At 45.6% G+C, this 23162-nt stretch overlaps 1 protein-coding gene across 3 annotated transcripts in view; it reads right to left on the bottom strand.

Moving 5' to 3' along the window:
- The window catches only part of SUZ12 (SUZ12 polycomb repressive complex 2 subunit), a 296912-nt gene that overhangs the window by 180807 nt on the left and 92943 nt on the right, over positions 1-23162 (bottom strand). For 2 of the 3 annotated variants that reach the window (XM_063960868.1, XM_063960869.1), the window contains one exon: positions 4250-4318. In XM_063960868.1, coding sequence (XP_063816938.1) covers positions 4250-4318 — 69 coding nt within the window. Of the gene's footprint in view, positions 1-4249; positions 4319-20151; positions 20175-23162 lie in introns of those variants that run through there. The other variant, XM_063960870.1, reaches the window with a different exon arrangement.

Genomic DNA, 23162 nt, shown 5'->3' with positions numbered 1-23162 from the left:
CTATACACTGGATAAAGACAATATAACTTTTTTATTTTACAAAATTAGATACTTGGTTGCAACCATAAATATGATTAGAAGTTTAAAAATAAAATAAAAAAAAAGCTGTTGACACAGCGAAACGCGTCGGTTTACAGACGCCTCCACTACAACTAAAAACATCCTATTCTGGAATACGCCTAGAAGTCCTTCACGCCTGAAACGGGGAACTTGTTGGTGTCCGCAAGAGGAGTACGAGACCATGCTTTCAATAGGACTATAACTGTCCATAATCAAGCTTCAAAGGCTCTCCATCCACTCCGTATGGACTTTACATCTCCACAAGTGCTATATACACCCCTCGGACTGTGGCAATATTTTCCAAAGGATTCTATACAGGAGACTGAGTTTGGCCTCTACAAGTGGTAATATACCGAATGAAGTGCTGTGTTTGCCCTATTTTATATATATATTTTTTAAACTTCTAATCATATTTATGGTTGCAACCAAGTATCTAATTTTGTAAAATAAAAAAGTTATATTGTCTTTATCCAGTGTATAGCGCTGTATATCTTTTCCTAGTATTGTGGAAAAGTAACCCCGTCCCTGTTGAAGGAGGGGAACTTTGATTATCACCTGCTGGAGGTACAGCTTGTGAATTGCCGCCAGTACTACCCCCCTGTCCTGGGGAGTAGCTGGCAAGGCTGATTTGAGGTAACGGCGAGGGGTAGACGTCTCGAATTCCAGCTTGTATCCCTGAGATACCACTTGTAGAACCCAGAGATCCACCTGTGAGCGAACCCACTGGTCGCTGAAGTTCCGGAGACGGGCCCCCACCGCACCTGGCTCCACCTGTGGAGCCCCAGCGTCATGCGGTGGACTTAGTGGAAGCAGGGGAGGATTTTTGTTCTTGGGAACTGGCTGTATGGTGCAGCTTTTTCCCTCTACCCCTGCCTCTGGGCAGAAAGGACGCGCCTCTAACCCGCTTGCCTTTCTGAGGCCGAAAGGACTGTACTTGATAATACAGTGCTTTCTTAGGCTGTGAGGGAACCTGAGGTAAAAAAGTCGACTTCCCAGCTGTTGCTGTGGATACGAGGTCCGAGAGACCATCCCCAAACAATTCCTCACCCTTATAAGGCAAAATTTCCATGTGCCTTTTAGAATCAGCATCACCTGTCCACTGCCGAGTCCATAATACTCTCCTGGCAGAAATGGACATCGCATTAATTCTAGATGCCAGCCGGCAAATGTCCCTCTGTGCACCTCTCATATATAAGACTACGTCTTTAATATGCTCTATGGTTAGCAATATAGTGTCCCTGTCAAGGGAATCAATGTTATCAGACAGGGAATCAGACCACGCTGCTGCAGCACTACACATCCATGCTGTAGCAATAGCCGGACTCAGTATAGTACCTGAGTGTGTATACACAGACTTCAGGATAGCCTCCTGCTTTCTATCTGCAGGTTCCTTTAAGGCGGCCGTATCCTGAGACGGCAGTGCCACCTTTTTTGATAAGCGTGTGAGCGCCTTGTCCACCTTAGGGGATGTCTCCCAGCGTAACCTATCCGTTGGCGGGAAAGGGTACGCCATTAGTAACAGCTTAGAAATGACTAGTTTCTTATCTGGGGAACCCCACGCTTCTTCACACAATTCATTTAACTCATCAGATGGGGGAAAAGTCACTGGCTGCTTTTTCTCCCCAAACATAATACCCTTTTTTGTGGTAACCGGGTTAATGTCAGAAATGTGCAACACATTTTTCATTGCCGTAATCATGCATCGGATGGCCCTAGTGGATTGTATATTTGTCTCATCCTCGTCGACACTGGAGTCAGACTCCGCGTCGACATCTGTGTCTGCCATCTGAGGTAGCGGGCGTTTTTGAGCCCCTGACGGCCTCTGAGGTGCCTGGGCAGGCGCGGGCTGAGATGCCGGCTGTCCCAAAGCTGCGTCATCGAACCTTTTATGCAAGGAGTGGACACTGTCGGTTAATACCTTCCACATATCCATCCACTCAGGTGTCGGCCCCGCAGGGGGCGACATCACACTTATCGGCACCTGCTCCGCCTCCACGTAAGCGTCCTCACCAAACATGTCGACACAGCCGTACCGACACACACACAGGGAATGCTCTGACTGAGGACAGGACCCCACAAAAGTCCTTTGGGGAGACAGAGAGAGAGTATACCAGCACACACCAGAGCACTATATAACAGAGGGATAGACACTATACACAAAGTGAATTTTCCCCCTATAGCTGCTTATATCACAATTTTGCGCCTAAATTTATGTGCCCCCCCTCTCTTTTTTACCCTTTCTGTAGTGTATACTGCAGGGGAGAGCCTGGGGAGCATCCTTCCAGCGGAGCTGTGAAGAGAAAATGGCGCTGGCTGTGCTGAGGGAGATAGCCCCGCCCCTTCAACGGCGGGCTTCTCCCGCGTTTTATATCGTTAATGGCGGGGGGTTTCTGCACATATACAGTGTTAAACACTGTATTATGTGCATTTTATTGCCAAAAGGTATCTTAATTGCAGCCCAGGGCGCCCCCGCCCCCAGCACCCACCAGTGACCGGAGCGTGTGGTGTGCTGTGGGAGCAATGGCGCACAGCTGCAGTGCTGTGCGCTACCTTATTGAAGACCGAAGTCTTCAGCCGCCGATTTCCTCCGGTTTCTTCAGTCTTCTGGCTCTGCAAGGGGGACGGCGGCGCGGCTCCGGGAACAGACGATCGAGGTCGGGCCCTGTGTTCGATCCCTCTGGAGCTAATGGTGTCCAGTAGCCTAGAAGCACAAGCTAGCTGCAAGCAGGTAGGTTTGCTTCTCTCCCCTAAGTCCCACGTAGCAGTGAGTCTGTTGCCAGCAGATCTCACTGAAAATAAAAAACCTAACAAATACTTTTCTTTTTAGTGAACTCAGGAGAGCCCACTAAGTGCATCCAGCTCAGGCCGGGCAGATTCTAACTGAGGTCTGGAGGAGGGGCATAGAGGGAGGAGCCAGTGCACACCAGATAGTACCTAATCTTTTCTTTAGAGTGCCCAGTCTCCTGCGGAGCCCGTCTATTCCCCATGGTCCTTACGGAGTACCCAGCATCCACTAGGATGTTCACTGTTCACTACCCCATAGGAAGCACTTTTGAGCAAATCTGGGATCGTGCAGGCGAAGGGTGTGAGATGCAGTGCAATTGCCGGTGTTTACACGTTGTGGCAACAATTCACAGCCTTCTCCTGCAATTGAATTGCCCCCATAGTAGTACAGCATTACCAGCAAAAAGGTATATGCAAGTTAATAAATAGAAAGGTATCTGAAGGGAGAAAATTGCAAACAATTGTATTATCATGGCAGATTCCAGTATTACAGCAATGACAAGAAACTACAATCAATCAGCTACTGACACATGAACCAGACAAGCCTTGAGACAGCCAACCAATGCATTAATCAAAACAGGTGAATTTGCCTTTAAGTTTGACTACTGGAGGCAAGCAAGTACTTGCTCAGGTTTCCATCTAGAAAAGTAGAAAAGATTAAAAATGGCATGGGTGTGCAGGGAAGGCAGCATGACGACAGACATACAATTGAGGGGGGGAATGAGCATCTAAGCACCCTGCTGTTCCCACATTTAAACAGAACCAGCATATAGTACTTTATAACAGGATACAAACCGTAATAAAGCAAGACAGGGTATTAACAGAAAAAGAAGCATGAGGTCCCTGCGCATACTATCTATAGGGAAATAGTTTAATACAGTAGGGTAAGTGCAATTATTGTACAGGTTGAGTATCCCATATCCAAATTTTCCGAAATACGGAATATTCCGAAATACGGACTTTTTTGAGTGAGTGTGAGATAGTGAAACCTTTGTTTTTTTGATGGCACAATGTACACAAGCTTTGTTTAATACACAAAGTTATTAAAAATATTGTATTAAATGACCTTCAGGCTGTGTGTATAAGGTGTATATGAAACATAAATGAATTGTGTGAATGTACACACACTTTGTTTAATGCACACAGTTATAAAAAATATTGGCTAAAATTACCTTCAGGCTGTGTGTATAAGGTGTATATGAAACGTAAATGCATTATGTGCTTAGATTTAGGTCCCATCACCATGATATCTCATTATGGTATGCAATTATTCCAAAATACGGAAAAATCCCATATCCAAAATACCTCTGGTCACAAGCATTTTGGATAAGGGATACTCAACCTGTATATCTTTAAATAATGGGGTATGCACAGGGCCAGTTTGACAACTTTTACAGATGATTACCTGTCAGCATCATGGTCTCCTCTCATTCTTTCCACTTTTAGCAACAGGTCATTAACTTTAAATGTTTTCCTACAGGAATAAATGAGATAAGTTATTAGATGGATTTAGAGGAAGAAGACACTTCAAAGTACAATAGACAGCATTACACAACATTCAGAGAAGTACAGCAGAATGGTAGAAAACCACTCAGAAAACATTCAAATTCCCATTTATCTCACCTGAATGGGTGTGGCATGCAAGATCGACCACTGTTGGTTGACAGAGAGTAGGTTGACATTGTTTCTAGGTCGACAGGGACTCTAAGTCGACATGAGTTTCATTTTTTTTTGTGTGTCGTTTTCTTCGTAGAGTGACGGGGAAACGGCACAGGTTACCGTTCCCAATTGTAGTCCACGTGTATCGGAAAGTATGAAAAAGTTCCCAAAAAAAGTGAAAAAATGTCGACCTAGAAACCATGTCGACCTATAGTGGTCAACCTACACATTGTCGACCAAAGTGTGTTCTACCCAGAGACCAGATACCCACCTGAATATAGCTCTACCCACAGTTCTATCCAGGGTTGGAAAAAACACAGGTTTAAAAAAAAATTAAATAAATTAAAAACAAAGCTTTTTTTTGTTTATTGTTTTAATGTAAAAAAAATAAAAACATTATGTATTAGAAACCTTGATCAACCATATTTGAATGCTTTCTAACATTAATAATGTTTTAAGACCTTGATGTGATTTATTTTACATATTTCAATAAAACCAATTTTTACAGCATATTCCTATTACATCGGAATATATGTAGATAGACTAAACATAATAATAAAGTACTCAAAAATATGAAACTGAAAATAAGAACAAGTTAATAAGCATTAGTCTTACTTATTATAATTAAATAAGTGTTTTATTCAAATGTTTAATGTCTGACATGCCCAGTACTTGTGCTTAACTCCTCTTTTTTGTATGTGTGTTTCTCTGATGAGTGCTCTTGCATTTTCTATTTTGTATTACTATTCAGATTTTTTTTTGTATAATAGGCTTTTAAAAAAATAAATAAATAAATCACGGCGCTGTGTCTGTACTAATGGCATAATACAAAAACCAGAGTGGTTTTTATTAAGAAAAAAAAAAACACATGACTTAAATGACGATTTTTCCCTTCAAAACTGTTGGGTTTTTTTTAAATGTTTTATTTAATAGTTTAACTTTTTTTTTTATTATTATTTATTTAATATTTAAATATTATATTGTGCACATCTGCAGAACGGATCTCCTAGTCAAAAACTGTCTAGGCGCAATCGCCTGTGATCTGACCATGTAAGTTAAGTGGTTAAACCAATGTTGTTTAAACCAGCCAACCCTGGTTCTATCCATCAAGAAGAAGAATAACAAAACTTTATTGATATCTATATACAATTTACATGGCCGGTGTTATACAGTAACTACACAATAAAAAGAACATTAAAATAATTCAGTGCTATTCATACAATCAACATCGGCATGCTTTACAAAAGGCTTAAGACAACAGTAACAATTTATTATAAACAATATATCCAGAAAAGAGTCACTTGTATCCGGGCAATAGCAATAACCATCTATAACAATCTGCGGATAGCTAAAAGTATTACACTGCCAGAGTCTGGATACTAGTAAATTTATTGTTGCAACAGGGGTATATTCAATTAGGGTCGAAAACTGCTGTCTGTCGAAAAGACGTCAGTTTTCGACTTTTTAAGGTCGAATAGTGATTCGACCTATTCAGTCCCATCACTTTTTGTTCGACAAGTCCTGGCATTCGACTTGTCGAATAGTACGTGAATCGGCGATTCAGGTACTTTTGAGTGAAACAGGGCCAAATTCGACAGGATTTGGCCCGTTTCCGACCATCTCAGTCCAATATAAAAAAAAATGTTGGACTGAGATGTGGGACCCAGAGGAGGAGAGGGAGGAGAGCCGCACGGAGACGGGGGATAGCTGCAGGGCATACAGGGGAGAGAAGCGCTACAGCACAGCGCTGCAGCAGGATGTCTGACAGCCGCGCCGCTCACGGCAGCATCCACCCGGCTCCAGCAAGTGAGGTCACGCTTGCTGGAGCCAGGTGGACACTGCTGTGAGGTCAGGCGGCTGTAAGACGTCCTTCTGCAGCGCTACTGTAACGCTGATCTCCTCCATCTGCCCGCGGCTGTCCCCGCAGCTCCCCCCGCCCCCCTCCTCTGGGTCCCTCATCTCAATTCGACTTTTTAAAAGTCGAATTGAGAGGAGATTGATTAGGGGTTGTCAGATCCATTATTACAACTGCATGTCGGAATGGATCCGACCCTAATTGAATATACCCCTTAATGTTTATTGTATAAACAGCAGTAAATTATTTTTATACTGTTTTTATTATTGTATATACAATGTATAACACCAGTCGTTTGAATTGTGTATGTATCAATAAAAAAGTTTTTAGCAAAATGTATGTGTACTTTGGAACGGGAGCGCTTCATATTTACGTTTGGTTTACATTTTTGGAGAATATGTGGTCTCCTAGTGAAGCTGCAGTCGATCCAATCAAATGGGAGTAATAAGTGACGGTAGCCTTCTCTGAATACGACCAGCACCTGTAAACACTTGCGGTTTGGTGCTACCAGTACAGTATGCCAGTGGTTCTCAAACTGGGCATCCTGAGGCACCTTGGGAAACTTGCAGGGGTGTCCTGTGTTGGTGGTCCAGGACCAATTCAAATTATTTATGGTTAATGTAATAGGCACAACCAGTGCTAGTGGCTGCCAGTCATAAAATATGTGGACAAACAGAAGCAAATCTTGTCCCTCACCATACAATACAACCCATACACACTAAACAAGCCCCCAAAGAGGCCAAAATTGGCAGCGGCGGGGACCCGGCATCGGCAAGTGCATACACACTTACCGATGCCAGCGGAAAAGGGAGCGACGGTGAGGGGGTGGAACAACGCCCATGCTACATAGGCCGAACACAAGGAGGAACCAGTTAGACAAAAGCCAGAACATGGGTGACTGGCCAAGGAACACTTAAGAGTCTACATGAATCTTTGTAAAGTGAGATGGGGAATATGTAGAAGTTCACAGACAGAAACCCAGTCCATCCTCCACCCTGTTGCATCATCCAATGCAGATGGGACTCCACAGGGGACCCAGAAAAATCAATGGGCTGGTCAGGAAATGTCACAACGTTGAAGGCTTACCAAGAATTGAACAACCATCCCTGCCCTGTGGACGCCTCCCAGATGGTCCAGATAGGAAAGCATAGAACTGCAGGGATGGATGTGTTTCGTAGACTCCACTCCGTCCAGGTGTAGGCAGCCCAACTACCCACAAGAAATTGTGAGGAGGGGAATTGTGACAGGACTAGGAAAAAAACAAACACCACCTTCCGATGGTAGACAGATGATCGTAAACCAGACCAGTTTGAATAAATATGTACTTCAAAAAGGCCCACAGAACACCAGTTTGTTTATCTGGACTAGTAATACCAACATCTATACTACCTATAGACTTGTAAGCTTGCAAGCAGGGCCTTCCTACCTCTATGAGTTTGTTTTTACCCAGTTTTGGTACGGGTGTTGTAATTGTAAAGCACAACGGAATATGCTGCGCTATATAAGAAACTGTTAAATAAATAATATACAACAATCAGCTACAGAAGTTAAAACATGTCTAAATCAACAACCCCGGAACGGACAAGGCAGACACAAGGCTGTTCTCGAGGGCCAGACTCCGTAGAGATGAAGAATCAAAGGTGACAAGGAGACAAACTAGGCATAAATACCCAAAGACTAGACCACATGCTGTCACCATTATCATCAGTTATTTATATAACACACACATATTCCGCAGCGCTTTACAGAGAATATTTGGCCATTCACATCAGTCCCTGCCCCAGTGGAGCTTACAATCTATATTCCCTACCGCATGTGTACACACATTCATGCTAGGGTTAAGTTTGTTGGGATCCAATTAACCTACCAGTATATTTTTGGGTTGTGGGAGGAAACCGGAATACCCGGAGGAAACCCACGCAAATACGGGGAGAATATACAAAATCCACACACTTAGAGCCATGGTGGGAACCGAACCCATGACCTCAGTGCTGCGAGGTAGTAATGCTAACCATTACACCATCCGTACTACCACCACGAAAGACCCCCACTGCACCTGTCCACAGATGAAACTAAGAAGTGGGTCAAAAATAGTCCCATAAGGACCTACCGCAACAAGGTTAGAGAACAACATTAAACACACCAAGCGTTTCATATAAGGCAAGCAAGAGATCTGCATAGACTCTTGAGTAGTCTGTGCCGCTCTGCATAGAGAAGGCAGAGAGAGGCCAAGACGTACTAAACAGAAACTATGTATATGAGATCATAAGCAGTTTTGTAATACCGTATAGTAAGCCAATTTTGCTTATCTTATGCACAAAGGGTAAATTTACTAATATGGGAGTTCTATTTAAGATGGAATGTTGCCCATAGCAACCAATCAGATTCTACTGCTCATTTATCTAGCACCTTCTAGAACATAATACCTGGAATCTGATTGGTTGCTATGGGCAACATCCAATCTTAAATAGAACTCCCATCTTAGTAAATTTACCCCAATGTATGCCAGATAATACCTCTCTCCTAAAATGGGGCAGAGCAGTAAGAAGTTAGATACATCTAGGGAAGTGTAGTTAAATCTGATAATACCCACAAGGAGGGACAAGGCCTCAACAGTGTCGCAGAGATAGTACATCAGGGAAGCCAGTCACCACAAATCGAGTTTATATACGGTAATAAAGATGTGGAGTGCTACTATCGCGTGAAGCAAAGCCTAACACACCAATAGGAGAGGATTAGTGTTAAGCAGTGGCATGCTTTAAAGGAGATAAAGTGGTTGCCACTATGGATTGTGGGAGGAAACAAGAAAATCTGAGGAAAACAAACGCAAGCACGGGAAGAATATACATACCCGACAGAATTGTAGCTATGGTGGAAATCGAATCCAGGACCTCAGTGCTGTGAGTAAGTAATGCTAATTATTACACCAGCCATGCTGCCCATTGCCCATAGTAAACGACATATAATGCCTAATACACCAGTAAGGAGGGATAAAGTCACATAAGGGGCATGGATATAACGAGTTTTATGGTAAGAACTTACCTTTGTTAAAACTCGTTCTGCAAGGTACACTGGGCTCCACAAGGATAGACATAGGGGTGTAGAGTAGGATCTTGATCCGAGGCACAAACAGGCTGAAAAGCTGACTGTTCCCAGAATGCATAGCGCCACCTCCTCTATAACCCCGCTTCCCTGCACAGGAGCTCAGTTTTTAGTTAACGAGCCCAATGCAGTAGCAGGAAAAGAGACGACAATGGTTAGTAGCCACATACACCACACTCTCACGACAGGAGAAGTGTCAGGGGCTAATGCCATACCAACCCAAAGAAGCTAAGTGCGTCAGGGTGGGCGCCTTGTGGAGCCCAGTGTACCTCACAGAAAGAGTTTTAACAAAGGTAAGTTCTTACCATAAAACTTATCCGGGACGAGTCCTAAGAACCACCCGGTCACTGTGAAATATCAGATATGGGGAACTACAGGACAAGGCACCCAAATCCGACAATCTTCTAGCTGAGGCAAAAGCCAGCAGAAACGCCACCTTAAGGGAAAGCCACTTAAGATCAGCTGAACCAAGAGGTTCAAACGGAGATTCTTGTAAACGCCTCCAAAACCACCGACAAGTTCCAAAGAGCCACAGGCGGGACATAGGGAGGTTGGATACGCAACACACCCTGAGTAAAAGGTATGCACATTAGATAAGGTCGCAATTTTTCTCAAACCACACCGACAAGGCAAATATTTTAACCTTGAGGGAGGCAAGACGCAGGCCTAAGTCCAGGCCCTGCTGAAGAAAAGCCAACAACTTGGCTATACTAAACTTGGAAGCGTCATAATCGTTCGATGCGCACCAAAGTAAGAATGCCAGACCCTATAGTAAATCCGAGCCGAAGCCGGTTTTCGGGCACGCAACATAGTTTGAATGACCGCCTCAGAAAACCCTTTAGACCTTAAGACGGAAGCTTCAAGAGCCACGCTGTCAGAGACAGCCGGGCTAGGTCCTGGTAGACACAGGGGCCCTGAACGAGGAGGTCTGGGCGTTGTGGAAGTAGAATTGGACACTCCGACGATGGGCCTTGCAGGTCTGAGAACCAGTGCCGTCTGGGCCACGCCAGAGCTATGAGAAGCAGAATTCCTTTTTCTTGCTTGAACTTCCGAATTACCCTGGGCAGGAGTGACACCGGAGGGAACACGTACGGCATCCGAAACCTCCAAGGCACCGCCAGCGCATCCACAAATGCTGCTTGAGGATCCCTTGTCCTTGCTACGAAGACCGGAACCTTGTGATTGTGTCGAGACGCCATCAGATCTACGTCTGGAAGGCCCCACTTTTCCACTAGGAGATGAAACACTTCTGGATTTAGGCCCCACTCGCCGGCATGCATGTCCTGACGACTGTGAAAGTCTGCTTCCCAATTCAGGACTCCCGGAATGAATATTGCCGATATGGCCGGTAGATGACGTTCCGCCCAATGAATAATCCGTGAGACTTCCTTCATTGCCAAACGGCTTCGAGTGCCGCCTTGATGATTTATGTAAGCCACTGTGGTGGCGTTGTCCGACTGTACTTGAACAGGACGGTTCTGAATTAAATGCTGGGCCAGGTTCAATGCATTGGAGACCGCCCGCAATTCCAGAATGTTGATTGAGAGGAGGGACTCCTCCTTGGTCCACCGACCCTGAAGGGAGTGTTGCTCCAGTACCACGCCCCAACCTCTTAGACTGGCATCCGTCGTCAACAGGACCCAGTTGGATATCCAGAAGGGATGGCCCCTGCACAATTGTTGGTCCTGGAGCCACCAGAGCAGCGACAGACGAACCTCCGGAGTCAATGAGATCATGTGAGACCTGATCCGGTGAAGCAGGCCGTCCCACTTGGCTAGAAGTAGCCTCTGGAGGGGGCGAGAATGGAATTGAGCATACTCCACCATGTCGAATGCTGAGACCATGAGGCCCAGCACCTGCATCGCCGAATGTATCGACACTTGCGGACGAGAAAGGAAGCAACGAATCCTGTCCTGAAGCTTCAGGACTTTCTCCTGAGACAAGAACCACCTCTGGTTGTGAGTGTCCAATAGCGCTCCCTGGTGCACCATGCTCTGAGCAGGGACCAGGGAGGATTTCTTCCAGTTGATGAGCCACCCATGGGCTTGTAGAAACCGGACCGTCATATCCAGATGACGTAGGAGAAGTTCTGGGGAATTTGCCAGGATTAACAAGTCATCCAGATACGGCAGTATCCTGACCCCTTGACGGCAAAGTAACACAGTCATCACCGCCAGGACTTTGGTGAAGACTCGCGGAGCCGTAGTTAAACCAAAAGGTAACGCCCGAAACTGGTAATGGAGGTTGCCAATCGCAAACCTCAGGTATTGCTGATGTGACGCTGCTATAGGAATATGCAGGTAAGCATCCTGTATATCCAGGGAGACCATGTAGTCCCCAGGTTCCAAGGCCAGAACTATAGAGCGAAGGGTTTCCATATGGAACTTGGAAACCTTCACAAACCTGTTCAATGCCTTGAGGTTGAGAATGGGCCGGAAGGACTCACTCGGTTTCGGGACTAGAAACAGCGGAGAATAGTACCCCTGGCCCCTCTGCGCAAGAGGCACCTGTACTACGACTCCTGTATCCAGGAGGGTCTGTACCACCGAATGTAGAGTGATTGCCTTTTTTGTTCCAACGGGACGTCTGTCCGGCAAAATTGATGAGGGGGTCGGTTTTTGAAGGCTATGGCGTAACCTCGAGTGACGAATTCCCGTACCCAGGCATCTGAAGTGGTCTTCAACCATTCCTGGGTATACCCTAGAAGCCGGCCCCCCACCCTGGGATCCCCCAGGGGGAGGCCCGCCCCGTCATGCGGCAGGCTTATCGGTCTTTTTTTTTTATATAGTTTTTATTGACCAGTGAGTAAATAATAGAACAGAATGAGGTCACCATGCATTATATAACCGTAGTAGTATAGACATATAATAACAGTAATTGTACTCCATGTAAGCCCTAAGGACAGGACCACAGACAGTGTACAAGATCTGCTTCTGGAGCAGTGCACTTGAAACAGTGAGAGGAAGGCGCAGCTCCGATAAGGTGTCGTAGCTTGGGGGTGACATATGCTCTATGTAGAATTTTCTGGTGCATTTCTGAGTATGAAACTAAGCCTAATGTTTTATCTAAATAGGCATTAGCCTCCAAAATCAGTTTCATAGTGAGATCTGGGAATACCAGTTTCCATTTCAGGAGGCCCACTGAGCCAGATTCAAAGGTTTAGCAAGGTGCGGGAGTGTGTGTATATGAGTGCCGTGGGAAAATTACTATTTGGGGTGAGTCGTAATGTTTTGTCCAGGACATGGGAGGTATCCTGCATAGATAACAGAGATGTGACCTTCTGTACATAGCTGCATGCTTGAAGAAAGGGGAAGAATGGGATTTGTAAAGATGGGAAACGTGCCATAATTTGGGAATGTGTAAGTAAGGTCAGAGTTTCAGCGTGCAGAAAATAAGAATTTACTTACCGATAATTCTATTTCTCGTAGTCCGTAAGGACCATGGGGATAGCGGCTCCGCAGGAGACTGGGCACAAAAGTAAAGCTTTAGAACTACCTGGTGTGCACTGGCTCCTCCCCCTATGACCCTCCTCCAAGCCTCAGTTAGGATACTGTGCCCGGACGAGCGTACACAATAAGGAAGGATTTTGAATCCCGGGTAAGACTCATACCAGCCACACCAATCACACCATATAACTTGTGATCTAAACCCAGTTAACAGCATGATAACAGAGGAGCCTCTAGAAAAGATGGCTCACTACGGCAATAACCCGATTTTTTGGTAACAATAACTAAGTACCAGTATTGCAGACAATCCGCACTTGGGATGGGCGCCCAGCATCCACTACGGACTACGAGAAATAGAATTATCGGTAAGTAAATTCTTATTTTCTCTGACGTCCTAGTGGACGCTGGGGACTCCGTAAGGACCATGGGGATTATACCAAAGCTCTTAAACGGGCGGGAGAGTGCGGATGACTCTGCAGCACCAATTGAAAGAACTCCAGGTCCTCCTCAGCCAGGGTATCAAATTTGTAGAATTTTACAAACGTATTTGCTCCTGACCAAGTAGCTGCTCGGCAAAGTTGTAAAGCCGAGACCCCTCGGGCAGCCGCCCAAGATGAGCCCACCTTCCTTGTGGAATTGGCTTTTACAGATTTTAAATAATTAAAACAAGGTAGAAGAAATAATTAGATATACATCACATAAAATCTCAACGGACTGGTGATATTTGAATTTCTTTGACATCCAATATAGGTAATAGTTCTTTTTTTCAATTCAAATCGATCTCCAACGCGAAATTCATAGGAGACAAAAATGGGAAAGAGGCATACAATGTGTAATATTGTTTGTCATCCGACAATATAGACAAGTCCTGTGACTTCTCCAAAGAGAAAAGAACCCTATATGGTGAATTTCTTGATAGTTGAGAAAGGGATAGTTCCTCACCACCTTTTCATTAGAAGATGAACGTACCAAAACTCACTTAGAATAGTGTGGAAACATACATATCAAGGTATCTTTAAAAGTAGAGGACAACATTGTGACACACCTTGAAAAAGACCATTGGGTCGAAACGTCGTTGGTGCGGTGCTCCCAGACAGTGATTTAAACGTGTTTTTACAGCATCCTCCTGTTGCCATCCAAATTGTGAAGGTATAGTACACGGGTGTAACCTAGGTGTTAGTCCGGAATTCACCTTTGTTAGTCTCATTTCATCTGACCCACCTTATGTGTACATACCTTGTGATGGTAATATATAAGGAGAACAAGTTTTTTATATAGAATTTTTTTTTAACTGTGCAACAATAAACAAACCTTTTTTTTTGGAAAGAAACGGCTGTCTTCACTTCTATTCCAAAGAAACCGTTACGTGAGGATACCCACACTCCAAGAAAGTGAGTGTGGTACGTTCAAATTGAACAAACCTTTATTTTGTAATGTTGTCCTCTACTTTTAAAGATACCTTGATATGTATGTTTCCACACTATTCTAAGTGAGTTTTGGTACGTTCATCTTCTAATGAAAAGGTGGTGAGGAACTATCCCTTTCTCAACTATCAAGAAATTCACCATATAGGGTTCTTTTCTCTTTGGAGAAGTCACAGGACTTGTCTATATTGTCGGATGACAAACAATATTACACATTGTATGCCTCTTTCCCATTTTTGTCTCCTATGAATTTCGCGTTGGAGATCGATTTGAATTGAAAAAAAGAACTATTACCTATATTGGATGTCAAAGAAATTCAAATATCACCAGTCCGTTGAGATTTTATGTGATGTATATCTAATTATTTCTTCTACCTTGTTTTAATTATTTAGTATCGCCTTTGATTTCCCCTCAAACAACTTGTATTTCCTATTATTGTGTATGGTTTAAGATTGGGTAGACCACTAGAGGAGTGAAATTGGGCTGACACTTCAAACCGCGCCAGAATACACACATCATATTTTATTTTACAGATTTTGGCTGTGGCAGGCCTGCCACAGAATGTGCAAGCTGAATTGAACTACAAATCCAACAAGCAATAGTCTGCTTAGAAGCAGGAGCACCCAGCTTGTTGGGTGCATACAGAATAAACAACGAGTCAGATTTTCTGACTCCAGCCGTCCTGGAAACCCATATTTCCAGGGCCCTGACAACGTCTAGCAACTTGGAGTCCTCCAAGTCCCTAGTAGCCGCAGGCACCACAATAGGTTGATTCAGGTGAAACGCTGAAAACCACCTTAGGGAGAAACTGAGGACAAGTCCTCAATTCCGCCCTGTCCGAATGGAAAATCAGATGAGGGCTTTTACAGGATAAAGCCGCCAATTCTGACACGCACCTGGCCCAGGCCAGGGCCAACAGCATGACCACTTTCCATGTGAGATATTTTAACTCCACATATTTAAGTGGTTCAAACCAATGTGACTTTTGGAACCCAAAAAACTACATTTAGTTCCCAAGGTGCCACTGGAGGCACAAAAGGAGGCTGTATATACAGTACCCCTTTCACAAACGTCTGAACTTCAGGGACTGAAGCTAGTTCTTTTTGGAAGAAAATTGACAGGGCCGAAATTTGAACCTTAATGGACCCCCATTTCAGGACCATAGACACTCCTGTTTGCAGGAAATGTAGGAATCGACCTAGTTGAAAATTCCTCCGTCGGGGCCTTACTGGCCTCGCACCACGCAACATATTTTCGCCAAATGCAGTGATAATGTTTTGCGGTTATATCTTTCCTGGCTTTGATCAGGATAGGAATGCCTTCATCCGGAATGCCTTTCTCCTTCAGGATCCAGCGTTCAACCGCCATGCCGTCAAATGCAGCTGCGGTAAGTCTTGGAACAGACAGGGTCCTTGCTGGAGCAGGTCCCTTCTTAGAGGTAGAGGCCACGGATCCTCCGTGAGCATCTCTTGAAGTTCCGGTTACCAAGTCCTTCTTGGCCAATCCGGAGCCACGAATATAGTGCTTACTCCTCTCCATCTTATAATTCTCAGTACCTTGGGTATGAGAGGCAGAGGAGGGAACACATACACTGACTGGTACACCCACTGTGTTACCAGAGCGTCTACAGCTATTGCCTGAGGGTCCCTTGACCTGGCGCAATACTTGTCGAGTTTTATAAACATGTGGAAGACTTCTGGGTGAAGTCCCCACTCTCCCGGGTGGGGGTCGTGTCTGCTGAGGAAGTCTGCTTCCCAGTTGTCCACTCCCGGAATGAATACTGCTGACAGTGCTATCCCATGATTTTTCGCCCAGCGAAGAATCCTTGCAGCTTCTGCCTTGCCCTCCTGCTTCTTGTGTCACCCTGTCTGTTTACGTGGGTGACTGCCGTGATGTTGTCCGAATGGATCAACTACGGGTGACCTTGAAGCAGAGGTCTTGCTGAGCTTAGAGCATTGTAAATGGCCCTTAGCTTCAGGATATTTATGTGAAGTGATGTCTCCAGGCTTGACCATAAGCTCTGGAAATTCCTTCCCTGTGTGACTGCTCCCCAGCCTCGCAGGCTGGCATCCGTGGTCACCAGGACCCAGTCCTGAATGTCGAATCTGCGGCCCTCTAGAAGATGAGCACTCTGCAACCACCACAGGAGAGACACCCTTGTGCTTGGTGACAGGGTTATCCGCTGATGCATCTGAAGATGCGACCCGGACCATTTGTCCAGCAGGTCCCACTGGAAAGTTCTTGCGTGGAATCTGCCGAATGGGATTGCTTCGTAGGAAGCCACCATTTTTCCCAGAACCCTTTCATTGATGTACTGAGACTAGGCTCGGTTATAGGAGGTTCCCGACTAGCTCGGATAACTCCCTGACTTTCTCCTCCGGGAGAAACATCTTTTTCTGGACTATGTCCAGGATCATCCCTAGGAACAGAAGACGAGTCGTCGGAATCAGCTGCGATTTTAGAATATTGAGAATCCAATCGTGCTGCCGCAACACTACCTGAGATAGTGCTACACCGACCTCCAACTGTTCCCTGGATCTTACCCTTATCAGGGAATCGTCCAAGTAAGGGATAACTAAAATTCCCTTACTTCGAAAGAGTATCATCATTTCGGCCATTACCTTGGTAAAGACCCGGGGTGCCGTGGACCATCCATACGGCAGCGTCTGAAACGGATAGTGACAGTTCTGTACCACAAACCTGAGGTACCCTTGGTGAGAAGGGTAAATTGGGACATGAAGGTAAGCATCCTTGATGTCCCGAGACATCATGTAGTCCCCTTCTTCTAGATTCGCAATCACTGCTCTGAGTGACTCAATCTTGAATTTGAACCTCCGTATGGAAGTGTTCAAGATTTTAGATTTAGAATCGGTCTCACCGAGCCGTCCGGCTTCGGTACCACAACAGTGTGGAATAATACCCCGTTCCCTGTTGCAGGAGGGGTACCTTGATTATCACCTGCTGGGAATACAGCTTGTGAATGGCTTCCAAAACTGCCTCCCTGTCAGAGGGAGACATCGGTAAAGCCGACTTTAGGAAACGGCGAGGGGGAGACGTCTCGAAATCCAATTTGTACCCCTGAGATATCACCTGAAGGATCCAGGGGTCTAATTGCGAGTGAGCCCACTGCGCGCTGAAATTCATTGAGACGGGCCCCCACCGTGCCTGATTCTGCTTGTAAAGCCCCAGCGTCATACTGTGAGCTTGGCAGAGGCGGGAGAGGGCTTCTGTTCCTGGGAACTGGCTGATTTCTGCAGCCTTTTTCCTCTCCCTCTGTCACGGGGCAGAAAAAAGGAACCTTTTGCCCGCTTGCCCACAAAAGGACTGCGCCTGATAATACGGCGTCTTCTTATGTTGAGAGGCGACCTGGGGTACAAACGTGGATTTCCCAGCTGTTGCCGTGGCCACCAGGTCTGAAAGACCGACCCCAAATAACTCCTCCCCTTAATAAGGCAATACTTCCAAATGCCGTTTGGAATCCGCATCACCTGACCACTGTCGTGTCCATAACCCTCTACTGGCAGAAATGGACAACGCACTTAGACTTGATGCCAGTCGGCAAATATTCCGCTGTGTATCACGCATATATAGAAATGCATCTTTTAAATGCTCTATAGTCAATAATATACTGTCCCTATCTAGGGTATCAATATTTTCAGTCAGGGAATCCGACCACGCCAACCCAGCACTGCACATCCAGGCTGAGGCGATTGCTGGTCGCAGTATAACACCAGTATGTGTGTAAATACATTTTAGGATACCCTCCTGCTTTCTATCAGCAGGATCCTTAAGGGCGGCCATCTCAGGAGAGGGTATAGCCCTTGTTCTTACAAGCGTGTGAGCGCTTTATCCACCCTAGGGGGTGTTTCCCAACGCACCCTAACCTCTGGCGGGAAAGGATATAATGCCAATAACATTTTAGAAATTATCAGTTGTTATCGGGGGAAACCCACGCATCATCACACACCTCATTTAATTTCTCAGATTCAGGAAAACTATAGGTAGTTTTTCCTCACCGAACATAATACCCCTTTTTGGTGGTACTCGTATTATCAGAAATGTGTAAAACTTTTTTCATTGCCTCAATCATGTAACGTGTGGCCCTACTGGAAGTCACATTTGTCTCTTCACCGTCGACACTGGAGTCAGTATCCGTGTCGGCGTCTATATCTGCCATCTGAGGTAACGGGCGCTTTAGAGCCCCTGACGGCCTATGAGACGTCTGGACAGGCACAAGCTGAGTAGCCGGCTGTCTCATGTCAACCACTGTCTTTTATACAGAGCTGACACTGTCACGTAATTCCTTCCAACAGTTCATCCACTCAGGTGTCGACCCCCTAGGGGGTGACATCACTATTACAGGCAATCTGCTCCGTCTCCACATAATTTTTCTCCTCATACATGTCGACACAAACGTACCGACACACAGCACACACACAGGGAATGCTCTGATAGAGGACAGGACCCCACTAGCCCTTTGGGGAGATAGAGGGAGAGTTTGCCAGCACACACCAGAGCGCTATATATATACCGGGATAACCTTATATAAGTGTTTTTTCCCCTTATAGCTGCTGTATTTTTTATACTGCGCCTAATTAGTGCCCCCCTCTCTTTTTTAACCCTTTCTGTAGTGTAGTGACTGCAGGGGAGAGCCAGGGAGCTTCCCTCCAACGGAGCTGTGAGGGAAAATGGCGCCAGTGTGCTGAGGAGATAGGCTCCGCCCCCTTCTCGGCGGCCTTATCTCCCGTTTTTCTGTGTATTCTGGCAGGGGTTAAATTCATCCATATAGCCCAGGAGCTATATGTGATGCATTTTTTGCCATCCAAGGTGTTTTTATTGCGTCTCAGGGCGCCCCCCCCCCAGCGCCCTGCACCCTCAGTGACCGGAGTGTGAAGTGTGCTGAGAGCAATGGCGCACAGCTGCAGTGCTGTGCGCTACCTTGTTGAAGACAGGACGTCTTCTGCCGATGATTTTCCGGACCTCTTCTGTCTTCTGGCTCTGTAAGGGGGCCGGCGGCGCGGCTCTGGGACCTATCCATGGCTGGGCCTGTGATCGGTCCCTCTGGAGCTAATGTCCAGTAGCCTAAGAAGCCCAATCCACTCTGCACGCAGGTGAGTTCGCTTCTTCTCCCCTTAGTCCCTCGATGCAGTGAGCCTGTTGCCAGCAGGTCTCACTGAACATAAAAAACCTAAAACTAAACTTTTCACTAAGCAGCTCAGGAGAGCCACCTAGTGTGCACCCTTCTCGTTCGGGCACAAAAATCTAACTGAGGCTTGGAGGAGGGTCATAGGGGGAGGAGCCAGTGCACACCAGGTAGTTCTAAAGCTTTACTTTTGTGCCCAGTCTCCTGCGGAGCCGCTATCCCCATGGTCCTTACGGAGTCCCCAGCATCCACTAGGACGTCAGAGAAAATGATAGATATATTTTAGACCCCCGTCATACCAAGTCCGAAATATGGGAGAGGTAGTGTGAGGTTTGAAGTCTGGGTTGCCCCAGAGAGGTAGAAACAGTGATATGTGTCGTGATAATTTTAGTTGCGAGCGAATCTGCCGCCAGGCAACACAGGTAGAGGAAACGAGTATATTGTCTTTTATACAGTGCGGCATGGAAGTAGAGGTGGTGGGTAAGAGGGACACCAAAGACCGAGAGGGTGTAAAAGATTGTTCCAGGTGTGTGTTGGCATATATGCCCTGGCCGCCAATCCAGTCCAAAGCGATCCTGTAGTTGGCTGTCAAGGCATATGAATGAAGGCATGGTAAATTCAAGCCCCCAAGGGAACAAGGTTGGCGTAATTTAAATAATGAGAATCTAGGATGCTTACCTGCCCAAATAAATTTAGAAAGTGCTTTGTCCATTTGAGCTAGCATGTGTTTGGGCGGAATCAGCGGAAGCATCTGTAATACATAAAGGAAGCGCAGGAAGCTTATCATTTTATACAAGTGACTTCTGCCAGTGTACGTGAGAGGGAGGTGAGCCCATCTGGCAAAGTCTGAATACGTCCTAGTAAATACTGGGGGGAAATTAAGAGGGTATAGCTTGGAGGGGTGATCATGGAATAAAATCCCTAAATAAGTAACACAATTGTTTGTGGCCCAATGAAATGGGAATGTGTCGCCCCAGCCCGCTTTAACTGAGGGAAAGAAAGCCAAAGCTTCTGTTTTAGAGTAATTAATTTTAAAACCAGAGACTAATTAAAATTAATTTAAAGTATCAAGTAAGTGTGGTATGGCCTTTCGTGGGTTGCTAAAGTACAGTAAGATGTCATCTGTGAATGCTGAGAATTTGAGTTCTTGATCAGACAATTTTATGCCGTGCCATCTGTGTTTTGAAAAAGTGGCGAAGGAGAGGGTCTAAGGCCAAATTAAATAAGAGGGGGGATAAGGGGCAGCCCTGTCTGGTACCCCGATATAGGGAGAATAGTCCCGAGTTGTGACCATTAACCGTCAAAAAGGCTTGGGGAGTTTGATAAATGGTATGAAATACCTTAATAAAATCAACACCAAAATTTTGGAGTCTAAGTATTCTGTCTATGTGAGCCCAAGATACTCGATCAAAGGCTTTGTCTGCATCACAACTCAAGACCATATTTTCCTTCTCCAATGAGTCATGTGTTTTAAACATGGCTGCTAACAATGAGCGGACATTATGTACTGAATGCCTATTGCGCAAGAATCCTGTCTGGGCAGGATGGAGCAGTTTTGGTAGAATCACTTGGAGGCGGGAGGCAAGAATCTTTGTGAATATTTTAAAATCTTGATTTAACAATGAGATTGGCCGGTAGGATGAAACCAAAGTATGATCTTTATTAGGTTTAGGGAGGACTATGACTCGAGCCGTATTAAAGCCTGTCGGGGAAGGGTGGCCTGTCAAGAGTGCATTGTATAATTGTCTGAGGTGGTCACTTATATGTGGGAGAAGAAGTTTATAATAGGCTGCCGACAGGCCATCGGGGCCTGGGGATTTCCCATTTGCTAGGGATTGGATGGTCGATTCTAATTCTGCTTCAGTAACGGGAGTGGTAAGAAATTCTCTATCGTTCTCAGAAAGAGTAGGGAGATCAGCCTGTGTCAAAAAGTCCATGCCAGCTGTAGGGTGGTCAGGTGGTGCGGTGTATAGTTTCTCAAAGAAAGCCAGAAAGGTGACGCTAATCTGTTCCTGTGTCGCTGAGGGGGTCCACATGTGTCTCTAATTGAGGAAATAGGTTTTGGAATTGCATGAGTTTTTACCATGTTTGCCAATAATTTTCCTGGGCGATTGCCCCAACGAAAATATTTGTTTGATTGAAAGGAAAGGAATAGTTTGGCCTGTTCAGCACAGAGGGTATCGTGTATTAGTTTAGTGTCTTTATATAATGTTCTGTTAAACTCAGACGGGTCAGCCAATAATCGAGAATAAGCAGAGGCAACCTGGAGGGACGCCTCTGCCATCCTCTCCCGAAGTTGCCTTTTCCTGGTGGCAACATATGAAATCATCTGTCCTCTAAGAACAGGTTTAGAAGCCTGCCAAAAAAAAAAAAGAGGATTTTGGTACTTACCGATAAATCCATTTCTCTGAATCCTCTAGGGGACACTGGAGTCCTATACAGTAAGGGTGTGAAGCTTGCAACCGGAGGTGTGGCACAATCTAAACTTAGCATTGTCTGCACAGCCGGTTCCTCCCCCTTCACAGCCCTCCTCCCTCAGTTTGGAAAATTTGACTGAGAGAATAGGACATGACACTTGAGCACATGGCGAGGAACCGAACCGTACAACCTATCAAACAGCACCCAATAACTTCTAACTTGAAAATCAACGCTGTTTGGACAAACTTTGTAAAATCCATATTAGGCACAGAGCCACAATATGATTTGATCCTATGACCTTGTTTGTCAAAGTCCAGGGACTAACTACGTGAGTCACAAGAGTCCTTTGAACAGGAAATGTGAACCCAGCAGACGGACAGCACCGAGACGGGCGTCCAGTGTCCCCTAGAGCAGGGGTTCTCAAACTCTGTCCTCAGGACCCCACACAGTGCATGTTTTGCAGGTAACTCAGCAGGTGCACAGGTGTATTCATTATTCACTGACACATTTTAAAAGATCCACAGGTGGAGCTAATTATTTCACTGGTGATTTTGTGAGGAGACCTGCAAAACATGCACCGTGTGGGGTCCTGAGGACCGAGTTTGAGAACCCGTGGCCTAGAGGATTCAGAGAAATGGATTTATCGGTAAGTACCAAAATCCTCTTTTCTCTTTCATCCACTAGGGGACACTGGAGTCCTATACAGTAGGGGACGTACCAAAGTTTTCCCCCAGGGAGGGAGTGCTGTATGTGGCCTGCAAAACCAAACGTCCGAACTTAGAATCTTCGGACGCAAAAGGTATCAAACTTGTAAACTTTCGAGAACGTGTGGGCTGAGGACCACGTCGCCGCTCTGCAAGGTTAAGCAGTGGAAAAACCTCTGGCAGCCGCCCCGGAGGCACCCACCGATCGGGTAGTATGAGCACCTGTTTGTACCGGAACCTGTTTACCACAGGAAATATAAGCTTGCCGAATGGCAAATCTAATTCCTCGAGACAGAGACTGCTTAGAAGCCGGCCAAACCTTCTTTGGCCCATATAAAGGACAAACAAATGTCCGACTTCCTGAAAAATGACGTACCGTGTACGTACACCAGCAAAGCTCGAACAACATCCAAGGACACGTCCCCATCCGCGAGACAATGGAAAGATGGGACCACAATTTGCTGGTTTACATGAAACCCTGAAACAACCTTAGGAAGGAAATCCGCCCTTGTACGGACTTCCGCTCGATCCTCATGAAAAATAATTAAATACAAAGGACTCTTACAC

Source organism: Pseudophryne corroboree, chromosome 3 (assembly GCF_028390025.1).
Source record: "Pseudophryne corroboree isolate aPseCor3 chromosome 3, aPseCor3.hap2, whole genome shotgun sequence".
NCBI lineage: Eukaryota > Metazoa > Chordata > Amphibia > Anura > Myobatrachidae > Pseudophryne > Pseudophryne corroboree.
The sequence above is the reverse complement of the archived record's forward strand: the minus strand, read 5'-3'. Positions and strand labels throughout refer to the sequence as shown.